General features: G+C 48.4%; 1 protein-coding gene and 1 pseudogene across 1 annotated transcript; both read left to right on the top strand.

Annotated features, from left to right (window-relative positions):
- Positions 1-5,971: 5,971 nt before the first annotated feature.
- LOC140898155 (olfactory receptor 4D5-like) lies at positions 5,972-6,878 on the top strand. The gene is given in 5 exon segments (XM_073311593.1): positions 5,972-6,015; positions 6,017-6,212; positions 6,215-6,371; positions 6,374-6,802; positions 6,805-6,878. Coding segments are annotated over 5 exon segments (900 nt in total).
- A 5,598-nt stretch (positions 6,879-12,476) lies between these two features.
- On the top strand, positions 12,477-13,459 carry LOC140898154 (olfactory receptor 6C3-like; annotated as a pseudogene).
- The last annotated feature ends 1,089 nt before the right edge of the window (positions 13,460-14,548 follow it).

The following is a 14,548-nucleotide window of genomic DNA, read 5'->3' as shown; positions in this document are numbered from 1 at the left end:
CACATTCCAACCTAGTCACATGGAAATAAGGTGCTATTGGGCTGTTAGGAATACAATCCTGTCCTGATAGTGCCTATCACCTCCAGAGAAAGGGAAGTGCCTAGAAGATGTAAAAGGAAATTGAGGTTGTTAGTTTTCTGTCTGGCAAGAACTCATTTATCAATAGCTGGGATGTGAAATCCTCACTTCTGTATTGTTTTGTCATTATAGTTCCCACTTTGCTATTGTTTGTCTGTATAATCTCTGTCTGGTTCTGTGATTTTTTCTGTCTGCTGTATTAATTTTAATTAATTTTGCCGGGTGTAAACTAATTAAGGTGGTGGGATATAATTGGTTAAATAATCATGTCACAATATGTTAGGATTGGTTAGTTAAATTTCGGTAAAATGATTGGTTAAGGTATAGCTAAGCAGAACTCAAGTTTTACTATATAGTCTGCAGTCAATCAGGAAGTGAGTGTGTGTGTGTGGGGGGGGGAATGGGAACAGGGAATGGGGGTGGGGAAATTGGAATCATGTTTGGCTAAGGGCAGGAATGGGAACGGGGACACAGGTGTAAGGCTCTGTGGTGTCAGAGCTGGGAAGGGGGACACTAAGGAAGGAAACTGGAATCATGCTTGCTGGAAGTTCACCCCAATAAACATCGAATTGTTTACACCTTTGGACTTCGGGTACTGTTGCTCTCTGTTCATGTGAGAAGGACCAGGGAAGTAAATGGGTGAAAGAATAAGCCCCCTGACAGGGTGCGGCAGGGGCTGGCTCCGGGCAGGGGGTGCAGGGCTGGCTGGAGACAGGGCAGGGGCTAGCTGCAGGCAGGGGCTGGCTTTGGGCAGGGCAGGGGGTGCGGCAGGGGCTGGCTGCAGGCAGGGCAGGGGGTGCGGGAGGGGCTGGCTGCAGGTGGGGCAGGGGGTGCGGGCGGGGCTGGCTGCGGGCAGGACAGGGGCTGCGGGCGGGGCTGGCTGCGGGCAGGACAGGGGTGCAGGAGGGGCTGGCTGTAGGCAGGACAGGGGGTGCGGGGGTGGCTGGAGGCAGGGGCTGGCTGCAGGCAGGGGGTGCGTCAGGGACTGGCTGCAGGCAGGGTGGTGGGTGCTCACGGGGAGAGCGGCTCGGAGCAGCCCAAGCAGCAGGACGCAGCCCAGGCCCAGCAGAGCAGCCGGGGACCCACCAGGCAGCATCGGGAGCCCCAGGGCCAGGGGAGCAGCAGCAGCAACAAGGCTCGTGCCCAAGGCCAGGCGGCAGCCCACATGGCTCCCGCAGTGCAGCGACCCCAGCAGCTGGAGGAGGAATTACATCACTTCCAGGCTGGAGCCCATCAAAACCTCAGCGCCCCCTGCAGGGAAGTGGGTTAACAACCAGTTCTAAAACTGCTTCAAAATTTAACAACTGGTTCGCGCGAACCGGTGCGAACCGGCTCCAGCTCACCACTGGATAGATGGAATACGGGGTGTTTATGGGTTTAGATAGATGTGTGTATGGGGATGGATAGATTGATAAATAGGTGTATATGGGGGGAGAGAGAGTGGTTTGAATTAAGATAGTTAAATCAAAATCAACATATTTGTAAGATATTTGATACAGTCAACATATTTTGCTATAATTATTTTATATTACCACAAATGTGTGAATTTTTATCTGATAAAAATCAACTGATTTATGACATACTTATTTGATAGAATCAGTATATTCATTTGATGTTTATTTGATAAAAATCAATGCATTCCTGAGATATTTATCTGATAAAATCAATACATTCATTATATTTATATATATATATAGTGACAAAGCTCTGTCCTTGTCTCAGTGGGTCCCACGCTTCCTGGCAGATTTCACTGGCCTCAGAGGCTCACTCTGACCCTCCATGTAGCCCTTCTCTCTCTAGAGGCAAGGGTCACAGCCTACTGATCCATTTTCATCATAAGCCAGCAAGGGAGGTGAGGAGAAGCAACCCTCCCTCACACAGTCTCTGTTGTCTCCCAGTCTCAGTGATTAAATGGGGAGGGGAGCCCAAGCCCACCCTCTACTCCAGGCTCCAGCCCAGGGACCCTAATAGTAGCAGCTATGGTAGCTGACTTTTTGGAAATAGGACATGTACAATTCCCTGGGCCACTTCCCCACAGCAGCCCCCACTCAATATCTGCTTCACAGTTACCTCAGGGTCTCCTTCCTTGCATCTAATATGGATTTGTAATGCTTAGTTCCTCCAACAGCATGGCTTCCTCCTACAGCTCCTGACACACACATCCACACCTCACTGACTAACTGGGAGGCTTTTAACTAGTTCCAGCTAGCCCTTGATTGGCTTCAGGTGTCCCAATCAACCTAATCTGGTGTGGATTGCACTCTCAGCAAATTTGCGGATGATACTAAACTGGGAGGAGTGGTAGATACGCTGGAGGGGAGGGATAGGATACAGAAGGACCTAGACAAATTGGAGGATTGGGCCAAAAGAAATCTGATGAGGTTCAATAAGGATAAGTGCAGGGTCCTGCACTTAGGATGGAAGAATCCAATGCACCGCTACAGACTAGGGACCGAATGGCTAGGCAGCAGTTCTGCGGAAAAGGACCTAGGGGTGACAGTGGACGAGAAGCTGGATATGAGTCAACAGTGTGCCCTTGTTGCCAAGAAGGCCAATGGCATTTTGGGATGTATAAGTAGGGGCATAGCGAGCAGATCGAGGGACGTGATCGTTCCCCTCTATTCGACATTGGTGAGGCCTCATCTGGAGTACTGTGTCCAGTTTTGGGCCCCACACTACAAGAAGGATGTGGATAAATTGGAGAGAGTCCAGCGAAGGGCAACAAAAATGATTAGGGGTCTAGAACACATGACTTATGAGGAGAGGCTGAGGGAGCTGGGATTGTTTAGCCTGCAGAAGAGAAGAATGAGGAGGGATTTGATAGCTGCTTTCAACTACCTGAAAGGGGGTTCCAAAGAGGATGGCTCTAGACTGTTCTCAATGGTAGCAGATGACAGAACGAGGAGTAATGGTCTCAAGTTGCAGTGGGGGAGGTTTAGATTGGATATTAGGAAAAACTTTTTCACTAAGAGGGTGGTGAAACACTGGAATGCGTTATCTAGGGAGGTGGTAGAATCTCCTTCCTTAGAGGTTTTTAAGGTCAGGCTTGACAAAGCCCTGGCTGGGATGATTTAACTGGGAATTGGTCCTGCTTCGAGCAGGGGGTTGGACTAGATGACCTTCAGGGATCCCTTCCAACCCTGATATTCTATGATTCTATGATTTATGAAGATATTGAACAAAACCGGTCCCAGGACCGACCCCTGGGGCACTCCACTGGGACACCGGCTGCCAACTAGACATGGAGCCATTGATCACTACCTGTTGAGCCCGACAATCTAGCCAACTTTCTACCCACCTTATAGTGCATTCATCCAGCCCATACTTCTTTAACTTGCTGACAAGAATACTGTGGGAGACCGTGTCAAAAGATTTGCTAAAGTCAAGAAACAATATATCCACTGCTTTCCCTTCATCCACAGAACCAGTAATCTCATCATAAAAGGCGATTAGATTAGTCAGGCATGACCTTCCCTTGGTGAATCCATGCTGACTGTTCCTGATCACTTTCCTCTCATGTAAGTGCTTCAGGATTGATTCTTTGAGGACCTGTTCCATAATTTTTCCGGGGACTGAGGTGAGGCTGACTGGCCTGTAGTTCCCAGGATCCTCCTTCTTCCCTTTTTTAAAGATTGGCACTACATTAGCCTTTTTCCAATCATCTGGGACTTCCCCCGTTCGCCACGAGTTTTCAAAGATAATGGCCAATGGCTCTGCAATCACATCCGCCAATTCCTTTAGCACTCTCGGATGCAACTCGTCCGGCCCCATGGACTTGTGCACGTCCAGCTTTTCTAAATAGTCCCTAACCACCTCTTTCTCCACAGAGGGCTGGCCATCTATTCCCCATGTTGTGATGCCCAGTGCAGCAGTCGGGGAGCTGACCTTGTTAGTGAAGACAGAGGCAAAAAAAGCATTGAGTACATTAGCTTTTTCCACATCCTCAGTCACTAGGTTGCCTCCCGCATTCAGTAAGGGGCCCACAGTTCCCTTGACTTTCTTCTTGTTGCCAACATACCTGAAGAAACCCTTCTTGTTACTCTTGACATCTCTTGCTAGCTGCAGCTCCAGGTGCGATTTGGCCCTCCTGATTTCATTCCTACATGCCCGAGCAATATTTTTATACTCTTCCCTGGTCATATGTCCAACCTTCCACTTCTTGTAAGCTTCTTTTTTATGTTTAAGATCCGCTAGGATTTCACCGTTAAGCCAAGCTGGTCGCCTGCCATATTTACTATTCTGAATAATCTGAATTGGGTCAGTATTTAGCAGGGCAAGTATATTGTCATTGTTTCAAATGTACTTTGTGTTACTATGTGAACATAAACATTTAAAAATCCTTGGATCTTCCTTCTATCTGGATGACCATGATGGTTTAATCTTGTGGCTGAGATTACTTTCTCTGTATCGAGGTCCTTTTTTGCTTCTCACTGCAGTAACCTCACAGGCATTAGGAGTTTGCTCTCATAACATACCTGTGAGTGAGGGAAGGATTTTATTCCCCATTTCACAGATTGGGAAACTGAGGCACAGAACTCTGCAGGGCTAGAGTCACAAAAGGACTTAGGTGCCTAACTGCCACTTTCAGCAACTACATCCCAGAATCAGGCCCCACTGGGATCCCAAAACCCTTGCTCAGCCTCTGCCGAGACCTGTAGGCGCCTACATTGGTTTGCCGCCTATAATTTTGCAGTAAAAGTTCCTCGGGAACCTACTTCTGCCTGTGCACATGCATACTGCAGCACCACACTGGGCATCCACACACCTCAGCACTAGAGCGATGCCCAAACCAGGGAAAGACAGGTGTTCCTGTGCCCAGCTCGCTCGTGGGGCCCGATCTGCTGGGCAGGCTCTGAGCTCATCTATGGGATCAGGCCCTTGTAGGTAAGATTACACCAATTGGCCTGGGAGCACAGGGACAGGATCCAGGGCCTGCCACCTCCGAGGCGGGTGCTCTGCTCACCAGGCTCTAGAGTCATTCTCAGGGCTGTGCACTCTCGCTCTCTGCCTCTCACCCATTGAGTCTTTCGTTCTTTAGGCAGAGTGGCCCAGCTCTGATGGGACAAACTGCAGGAGTGCCCCCCACCCCCAAAATGAGAGTATCTGACAGCCCAAGGGTTAGAGAATGCACAGAGCCACATTTAAACCCTGTCTCCCCCTCCGGCAAAGGGCAGCCTGAATGGGACGTGTCCCCGCTGGTACCCTAACCGTGGGGCTGAACACTATGGGGGAGTCCCTCACCCCAGCTCCTTTCACAAAGGGCATTGCTGCCTAGCCTCAAGGGAAGGTTTGCAGCTGTGACCCCCAAGCAGAGGGAGGCACCGAACTCCCTGCGTGGGGTGGGGCTTAGGACACGCCCTTGCCGTGGCATCTCCCATTGGATAGCTCAGGCACCTCCCTGCCTAACACGCTGTCTTTTGGGAATCCCACTTGAAGGCGCCTCTCTCCTCATTTGTTGTGTTGGGAGCATGTGTGCTGAGCTCAGGCCGGAGTTAGCTGCGGTGACGCTCAGCCTGACCATGCCTCAGCTCCTTGGGGAACTGGGCCTGGCATGCTGCACCCAAGGTCACAAAGCTGGGCTATAGCAAAGCTGAGGACTGAGCCCAGGTCTCCTGAACCTTAACCCCAAGGCTAAGGAGCAGCTCATTAGCTGGGGTTAATTTGCATCGCTCCGTTGACTAAGGAACCTCAGGAAGTGGCTTGTTTGTTCCACCGGGAGTGCCTGAATAAGAGCTGAGAGCCAGATTTTAAAGGCACTGAGGCATCTGGGTGTCTGGCCCTCAGTAACCACTGAGTCAGGGTCTCAGCACTTGTTTCTTTATCCCTTCCCATTAATATCCCTGTTATTATCCCCAGGGCCCCAGGGTCTGTGTGTAAGGCACAAGCTGCCTCCATGGAAGAGGGGAATTGCAGCACTGTGACCGAGTTCATACTCCTGACTGACCGAGTCCTTGAAGCTTCAGCTCCTCTTCTTTGTCATCTTCCTGGCTGTGTATGGCGCGACGGTGCTGGGCAATCTCCTCATCATGGCACTGGTGGCCTGTGAGCCGCAGTTCCACACCCTCATGTATGTGCTGCTGGGGAACCTCTCCTTCTTGGATTTTTGCTACTCCTCTGTCACCCTCCCCCCCCGCCCCCCAGTTTACTGGCAGGGTTCCTCCTTCAGGCTCAGACCATCTCCTATGGGGGCTGCGTGGCCCAGATCTTCTTCCACTTCATCAGGGGCATCAAGATCTTCCTGCTCACCATCATGGCCTATGATCGGTACGTGGCCATCTTCCATCTCTTGTGCTATGTATGAACCAGGCTGTGTGTGTGGTGCTGGTGGGGGCCTCCTGGGTCAGCGGCTTGATCCACTCCATCGTCCAGGTCTCCATCATTGTCCAGCTGCCCTGCTGCGGCCCTCATGAGCTGGGCAACTTCTACTGTGATGTGCCCCAGGTAGTCAAGCTGACCTGCGCCAACACCTTTGCTGTGGAACTGCTGATGGTGTCGAAAAGTGGCCTGATGACCCACCTGGGCTTCCTGGTGCTGCTTGTATCCTACTCCATCCTCCTGGCCAAGCTGAGCACACGTTCCAGCGAAGGGCAGGCTAAGGCTCTCTCCACCTGCACCTCCCACCTCACCATGGTGACCCTGATCTTTGGGCCTTGCATATACATCTATGCCCGGCCCTTCTGCTCCTTCCCCATGGTCAAACCCATCTCTGTTCTCTACACGGTTGTCACCCTGTCATCTACACCCTGAGGAACACGGACGTGCAGCTGGCCGTGAGGAAGCTCAAGAAGTTACATTTGTGACACTGGGTTGGGTTGGGGCAGCAGGAAAGGGATGGGATTTTCCATCACACCTTCCCCCCCGCGTGTGCATGTGGAAATACACCTGGAATAGGAGCCCAAGTGCTGCCCCTACTGGGCGGGAACAGAACTGTTCCAACTTGTCCCACAGAAGTTCCAGTGCTGCCCCTAGTGGATGGGACAGGATCTGTCCCCAAGGGAAGTCAAAATTGTAACAAAAGTGCCAGGGGGGACTGGATTTTGGGACTGGAGCTGATCCAAGTTTTCACCCTTCTGAATGGAACTGGGACTTCATTGTATGCTATTGGCTCTGTACAGTGGGGTGCGGGTGATGCACCCTACTGGTTGGAATTGGAATTGCACCAGCCTGTGTCATAGACCCTCTAGAGCAGTGGCTCTCAAGCAGGGGTATGCATACCCCTGGGGGTACACAGAGGTCTTCCAGGGGGTACATCAACTCATCTAGATATTTGCCTAGTTTTACAACAGGCTACATAAAAAGCACTAGCGAAGTCAGTACAAACTAAAATTTCATACACACAATGACTTGTTTATACTGCTCTATAGACTATACACTGAAATGTAAGTACAATATTTATACTCCAAATGATTTATTTTATAATTATATGGTAAAAATGAGAAAGTCAACAATTTTTCAGTTATAATGTGCTATGACACTGTTGTATTTTTATGTCTGATTTTATATGCAAGTAGTTTTTAATTGAGGTGAAACTTGGGGTACGCAACACAGATCCGACTCCTGAAAGTGGTACAGTAGTCTGGAAAGGTTGAGAGCCACTGCTCTAGAGTGGAAAGTCCCTTCTGGCTGGGGTGAGAAGTGCTCCTCCATGTATCATGGTCCCTACAGTGCACAGGTTGAAGTGGCTGAGTCTGGTTATTTTTGCATCCATCTGATTTGGCTACTAGCCCCACAGCTTTCTGGCAGGTCCTGGAATGAAGCCTGCTCAGCCAGAGTGACGTCCTGCCGGGGGAGAGATTTATTACAGTATTGAGGTGTAGGGGACAGAAGCTTGTGGCCTGGGCTGAGGAGCTCTGGGCTCCAGTCCCAGCTCTGCCACAGACTTGCTGTGTGACCTTGGGCAAGTCCATTATGTTGGGATTTTGAAAGAAGACTAAGGGAGTTAGCTGTCCAAATCTCATTGGCTTTGCCTGTAGCGGTGCATGGGATTCTTCCTTCCTAAGTGCAGGACTCTGCACTTGTCCTTGTTGAACCTCATCAGATTTCCTTTGGCCCAATCCTCCAATTTGTCTCGGTTACACTGGACCCTATCCCTACCCTCCAGCATACCTACCTCTCCCCACAGCTTAGTGTCATCTGTGAACTTGATGAGGGTGCAATTCATCCCACCATCCACATCATTAATAAAGAGGTTGAACAAAACTGGCCCCAGGACCGACCTCTGGGGCACTCCCCTTGACCCCTGTTCATTGTTTCTCTGTTAGATAATAAAGTCTTGTCATCAAATTTAGACAGTCTAATACAAATAAAACACAATGGATGACGTCTTGGTCCCGACAGATCATTTCTTACGCCCCTAAAGACACAGTGGAGAATCCAGGAAGAGCTCAGGCCAGTGTTGTCCATCTAAGTGAAAGGACCAGGGAGGGAAGTTGCCATAACCATGTTCCCATCATAGAGTTTCTAAGAGGTGGAGTGGAGACAATTTTTGATCAATTTTTATTTTAATAAAAAAGACATTTTTGATCAGAATTAATGTTTGGACAATGAAAATACTAACTCCTGGTGCAGCATAGATGGGGACGTAAGCCTGGGAAATATGCCACCCCTGAAATTGTGCTTATTGCCATCCTCACCATATCCCCCTGCAAACCAGCTACCACCATTGCACTAACACACGCCGGATGCAAACAGCCAGGCCCCAGCAATGACCTCTTGACACTTCACCAGGAACAGCTTCATCGCTCTTATCTAGGCTAAGCCCAGCTGTGACCAGCTCCAGCAAAGCACCAGCATTGGGCTCACAGGACCCTTGGAGGCAGAGAGGTTGGGCAGACAAAGACATAGACTCACAAACCAGGGCCACTGGGACTGTCCAGACCCAGCTGGGGGTTTGCTAAGGCACACGTAGAACGCAGGACATTTCTGGGGTTGGGTCTGTCAAACGGCCAGCGAGGAGGGACTTGGCCTGTGGCCCTCAGGGCAGCAGCTGCTCTGCCGCCACCAACTGCACAGAGCAGTTCAAAGGGAGGGGACCTGTTACAATGAGTGTCCCCAAAACTGACTGTAACAAGTGCCCGTCCCGAGAGGGCTAGTTCTCAGGGCACCATGTCCAGCCAGCCTCAGGTACCACAGACAGCTCTGCTCCACGCAGGGTCCCCTCCTCAGGGAATGAGGCAACCTATGGTGAGAGGAAGCGGCTACCACCTACCAACGGGCAGAACTCCTGTCATGCCAAAATGGCAGTGCTGGCTCAGTCAGTGGGAGCACGTCAGGGCTTGGCCAGAGGCAGGGGAGCTGGGCACCGGTGAGCACGGTAGAATTTCAGCACTACGGAAAGGATTTTCCAAGGGACCGAATGGAGTTAGGTACCCACATCCCTGTGAAATGGCAGTTGAATGCTTAACTCCCTTATCAGGGGGTAGCCGTGTTAGTCTGTATCCACAAAAACATTGAGTCTTTAAGGTGCCACCGGACTCCTCATTGTTTAACTCCCTTCGACGCCTCTGAGAATCTCAGCCTGGAGAGCCAGTGAGATTCTGTTATGGTCGGTTCAATCTATGCATTTCCATTGGAAACAGACACCACAGCAACAGAAATGCACTGGACTGATGGGAAACCCCTGCGAAACCTTTGAGAGCGTCCACTGTTGGGTGTGCTGTTGTAGCCACTAATGTTCCATTCAAGCTGTTCTACGATTTGGTTCTCTGCGGCTCTAATTTGGAACAGCGCACACCTAGCAGTAGGTAAGAAATGAGGAAAGATGCGATTATGCCCTTTAGGGTCACTAGAGGGCAGGGGAATGAAAATGTGCAGCCATGCTGACCAATGGCCAATGGATAGCAGTCAAAGCAGAAGGGCAAGAAAGGAGAACTTTTGTTGCCAAATGACCACCAGAGGGAAGTGGAAAGGGAGGTGAAGCTGTATAATGGCATATAAGTGGTGAGGAATGGGCCTCTAGGTATGTAATGATAGTAGCAGATGTTGAGGAATGAGAAAGGGTCTGTTATACAGGCAGTCCTCGGACTTAAGACACAATTGGTTCCTGAAAATCACATCTTAAGTCGAATCGTCCTAACTCGGAACTGAGAGTTGCAAAGTTGAAACCAGCACTGTAAAGTGGATTTTATATTTCAATTTATAAATGTCATAAGTGTCCTTTGTCTTAACTCAAAGGTCATAAAGTCGAGGACTGCCTGCACGAAATAATGGCCAGCATGTGACAAGAGTCAAGAACTGGAAAGAGGCAGCTATAGCAAGAAGAATCCACTAGAAGAGAGCAGAATAACAGGCCGTTATGCTGGGAAATGAACACTAGATTGCAGCAGAGTAGAGGAAATGGGAGGGAGGGGGGTTGCAGAAATATTGACTAATGACCAATAGATTTGAAAAAAGAAAAGGAGTACTTGTGGCACCTTAGAGGCTAACCAATTTATTTGAGCATAAGCTTTCGTGAGCTACAGCTCACTTCATCGGATGCTCTGAAACCTGTCAATAGATTTGAGTAGCCCACACAATAATGGAAAAGTCATACTGTAAAGTGGCCACTAGGTGGCAGCATGTTGTAAGGGTGAGATATGAGCAGCTATTTGCAGAAGTACCCACTGGATGGAAGCATCTATTTAATATTAATAAAGGTGTGGTGGGAGTACATTATAACAATCCATCATCTTGGACAGGCATCTTCCAAAAATATAAGCTCGTGTTTGTTCATCATCAAAATATTTTCCATATAGGATCATTAGACTGAAATAAAATGCAATTGTACAAGTCACAGTGTACAAGTCCCCGGGGGCATTGTTAGCCACAATGCTTTGGAGACACAAAATGAACCATGTGGGAGAAAGGTTGAAGTGGGACCGTATTAAAAAGTTTGAAGACCGAATACAAATAGGAGGGAGCATTTACACTTTGTAGATCGAAGGGGAAGCTCATTTTCCAAAGGTAGATCAACTGTACCTGCTCATTCCTTCAGGTAACTGCAGTGTCTCTTCAAGTGAGAAAATCCAGTTTCTGCAGAAAGAGGAGAGACAAGAACCTCAGCTGAGGATCCTGAGTCCAAGTGGCCAAGCCCTGAGAAAGAAGAGCTCATCGCTTCAAGCTTGGGCTGCGCTGTGGTTACAGGTGAGCACCGTCTTCCTGATTGCATTTCTATACACAACCAAATAGGGGCATGAATGTGCTTTGTGAATATTAGAGGGACAAGGTGGGTGAGGTAATATCTTTTATTGGACCAGCTTCTGTTGGTGAATGAGAGAAGCTTTTGAACTACACAGAGCTCTGTTTCAGATTAATATATGTAGTTTTAGGTTCACCTTCCCACAGCAGTGCCGGTCAGCATTCACAGCAGCATTTTACAGAGCTGGAGCTTGAGATCCATGTCTTGTGACAAGTCCTCAGTTGGGGATCTGCCCCACTGACACAAATGGAGCTACCTTGACTTACACCAGCTGGGGATCTGGCTCAGTGTGTGCCCCAATGGGGTGGCAAGTGGTGCTGGAATCTTACTAGCCCAGATCACATATGCCAGATTGTTTCTAGACTCCAAGTTCAGGGACAGCATCTTTCCCCCCAACCCCCACTCCCCAGTGCCTTTCATGTTCCTGTATTTTCATCCCACACTCGTCATGGAGTGCAGAGGGTCACTCCCCACTTAGGGTTGAACATGAACCTGGTTTTGCCCCTTCCTAAGATCCACCCTCCAAAGAGCTGTATTTTATTACTGCACCAGTCAACATCAGGCAACAGAAAAGGCATTGCCAGTCTCTGACAACATCACCATCACACCCAGAGGAACTAAGGGAGAATTTACGCCACTTCAGAATTTATGGCATAAACTGATCTCTTGTGAGGGGCTGAAAATTATTCCTTCTCTGACAGGGCACTGAATAGACCAGAATATATGGTTGGACTAATTTCTATTAATTCTAACAGAAGATCATGCCTAAGGGTACTAGACTACACTGGAAATCTCAGTACAAAATATTGGTTGATGTATTTATTGATTTTGACTCTGGTCATTGCCAGAAGTTAAATACAGCATTTAAGCATCATTGTTAAGCTCTAGTATGTTACTAGATGGGATATGACAGTAGATAAAGAAGTGGTCTGATCTGTCTTATCAGGACTTGGCTACCAGAAAAATGGTCTATTATGTTAGTCATAGCTCTGATATGGCAGAAGGAGATCTACACTGATACCAATGATCTGTCCTCGGACTGAAACTCCTGACACTTAGCTCCGAAGTCTACATTTAGTCTAAAACTTACAGCCTGTAACCAAGAGAGGAAGTTGCATTTCTGAATATTTATGCAATTAATTCACGAGAACTGATTAACTTTTAACTCTATGTTCTTCCAATTCAATTGCACAGTTTGTTTTCTTGTTTCTTGACTCAACCCATGGCAGACAGAGACTGGAAAAATCAAACAGTTGTCACAGAATTCATCTTCCTGGGATTCGGGGATCTCCCAGAACTGAAAATTCTTCTCTTCCTCATGTTCCTAGTGATCTACATCGCAACCGTGACTGGGAACATGCTCATCACTGCACTAGTTGTGACTGATCAGCACCTTCACACCCCCATGTACTTCTTCCTGGGGAACTTGTCCTGCCTGGAGACCTGCTACACCTCAACCATCCTGCCCCGGATGCTGGCCAGTCTCCTGACTGGGGACAGAACCATCTCATTCAGTGGCTGCATCACACAACTGTATTTCTTTGGGTCTCTGTTGTCTATAGAATGCTGTCTCTTAGGAGCGATGTCTTATGATCGGTATTTAGCGATATGTAAACCCCTGCACTACTCAACTCTTATGAATACCAGGTTTTGCCTCTACTTGGCTGCTGGGTCATGGTTAAATGGTTGTTTGGCTACTGCAATCTTTGTATTATTCATGTCTCATTTAATATTCTGTGGCCCGAATGAAATTGACCATTTCTACTGTGATCTCATCCCATTGATAAAACTTTCCTGCAGTGACACATACCTGATCAAATTGCTGAATTTTGTACTGGCCTTTCTATTCACCCTGCCTCCATTCCTACTAACACTGACATCCTATGTGTGTATCCTCACAACCATCCTGAGAATCCCTTCCACCACTGGGAGGCAAAAGGCCTTTTCTACCTGCTCCTCCCATCTCATCGTGGTGACGATTTACTATGGAACCTTAATGATTGTCTACGTGCTACCGAATCGCGACACATTAAACATCCTAAACAAAGTGCTCTCTCTTTGCTACACAGTCCTGACTCCCCTGGTTAACCCACTCATTTACAGCCTGAGAAACAGAGATGTCAAGGAAGCCTTGAGCAAAGCAGTCAGTAAATATGTGGCTTTCACAAAAACAGGCAGAGAATCCTAGATTATAACTTAGCCTAAATCAGCTTTGAAAACCTCAGGCTATCAGCCTCCACTGAAATTCATTTGAAATCCCCCATTGAAAATCTCACCACTAATGTGAAAAAAATGGAGATGATCTGTATGGAGTCACTGAGACAGTGTTGGCAGTCCCACGCTGTCTCCATGGAACAGAACAGAGAGGAAAGTGAGATTGCGGACAGCTCTGTCACGCTCTCATGTTCACCACTGACACACGCAGAATGATGGTATTTTTCTCCATAGTCTTGTCTTAACATTCACCCTCTGTGAGGAGCGTGTACAGCGTCTGAAACTGCACAGAGCTGACACTGTGTAAGGCACAAAGTCCACTAACGATCAAAGTAAATCCCTGTGTGTATCCGCTGTTCATTGTTTCTCTGTGCTAGATACTTAAGTCTTGTAATCAAATTCAGACAGTCTCATACAAACAAAACGCAATGGGTGACATCTTCATGTTTCTTGCTGCAGACCGTTTCTTATGCCCCTAAGGACACGATGGAGAATCCAGCTGGAGCTCAGGTCAGTGTGGTCCATCTAAGTGGAAGGACCAGGGAGGGAAGTGGCCATAACCATGGTCCCATCACAGAGTTTTTAACTGCGCAACAGGCAGAGTGGAGACCATTTTAACCAAGTTTTTATATTCATAAAAAAGCCATTTCTGATCAAAATTCATATTTGGACAATAAAAATACTAACTCCTGATGTAGCTGAGATGGGGACGTAAGCCTGGGGAATCTGCCACCCTTGAAATTGTGCTTATTGACGTCATATCCCTTTGCAAACAAACCACCTTCCCGACGCTCACACAGACCAGATGCAAACACCCAGGCCCCAGCAGTGGCCTCTGGACACTTCACCAGGAACAGCTTCATCGCTCTTACATGGGCTAAGTCCAGCTGTGACCAGCTCCAGCAAAGCCACAGCACCAGGCTCACCAGGCCCTTGCAGGCGGGGGGGTTGGGCAAACAAAGAGGTTGTTCTCACAGCAAAGCAGTGTAAGAGACACCCCAGGTTGGAAAATTGAGGGGACACAGCTGTCCCTCTGTGCAGATTGTACCCCAATTAATGTCGCAGTATCTTAGTTCTTGC

The sequence above is a fragment of the Lepidochelys kempii genome, chromosome 14 (assembly GCF_965140285.1).
Source record: "Lepidochelys kempii isolate rLepKem1 chromosome 14, rLepKem1.hap1, whole genome shotgun sequence".
Lineage (NCBI taxonomy): Eukaryota > Metazoa > Chordata > Testudines > Cheloniidae > Lepidochelys > Lepidochelys kempii.
This window is presented reverse-complemented; position numbering and strand designations above follow the sequence as displayed.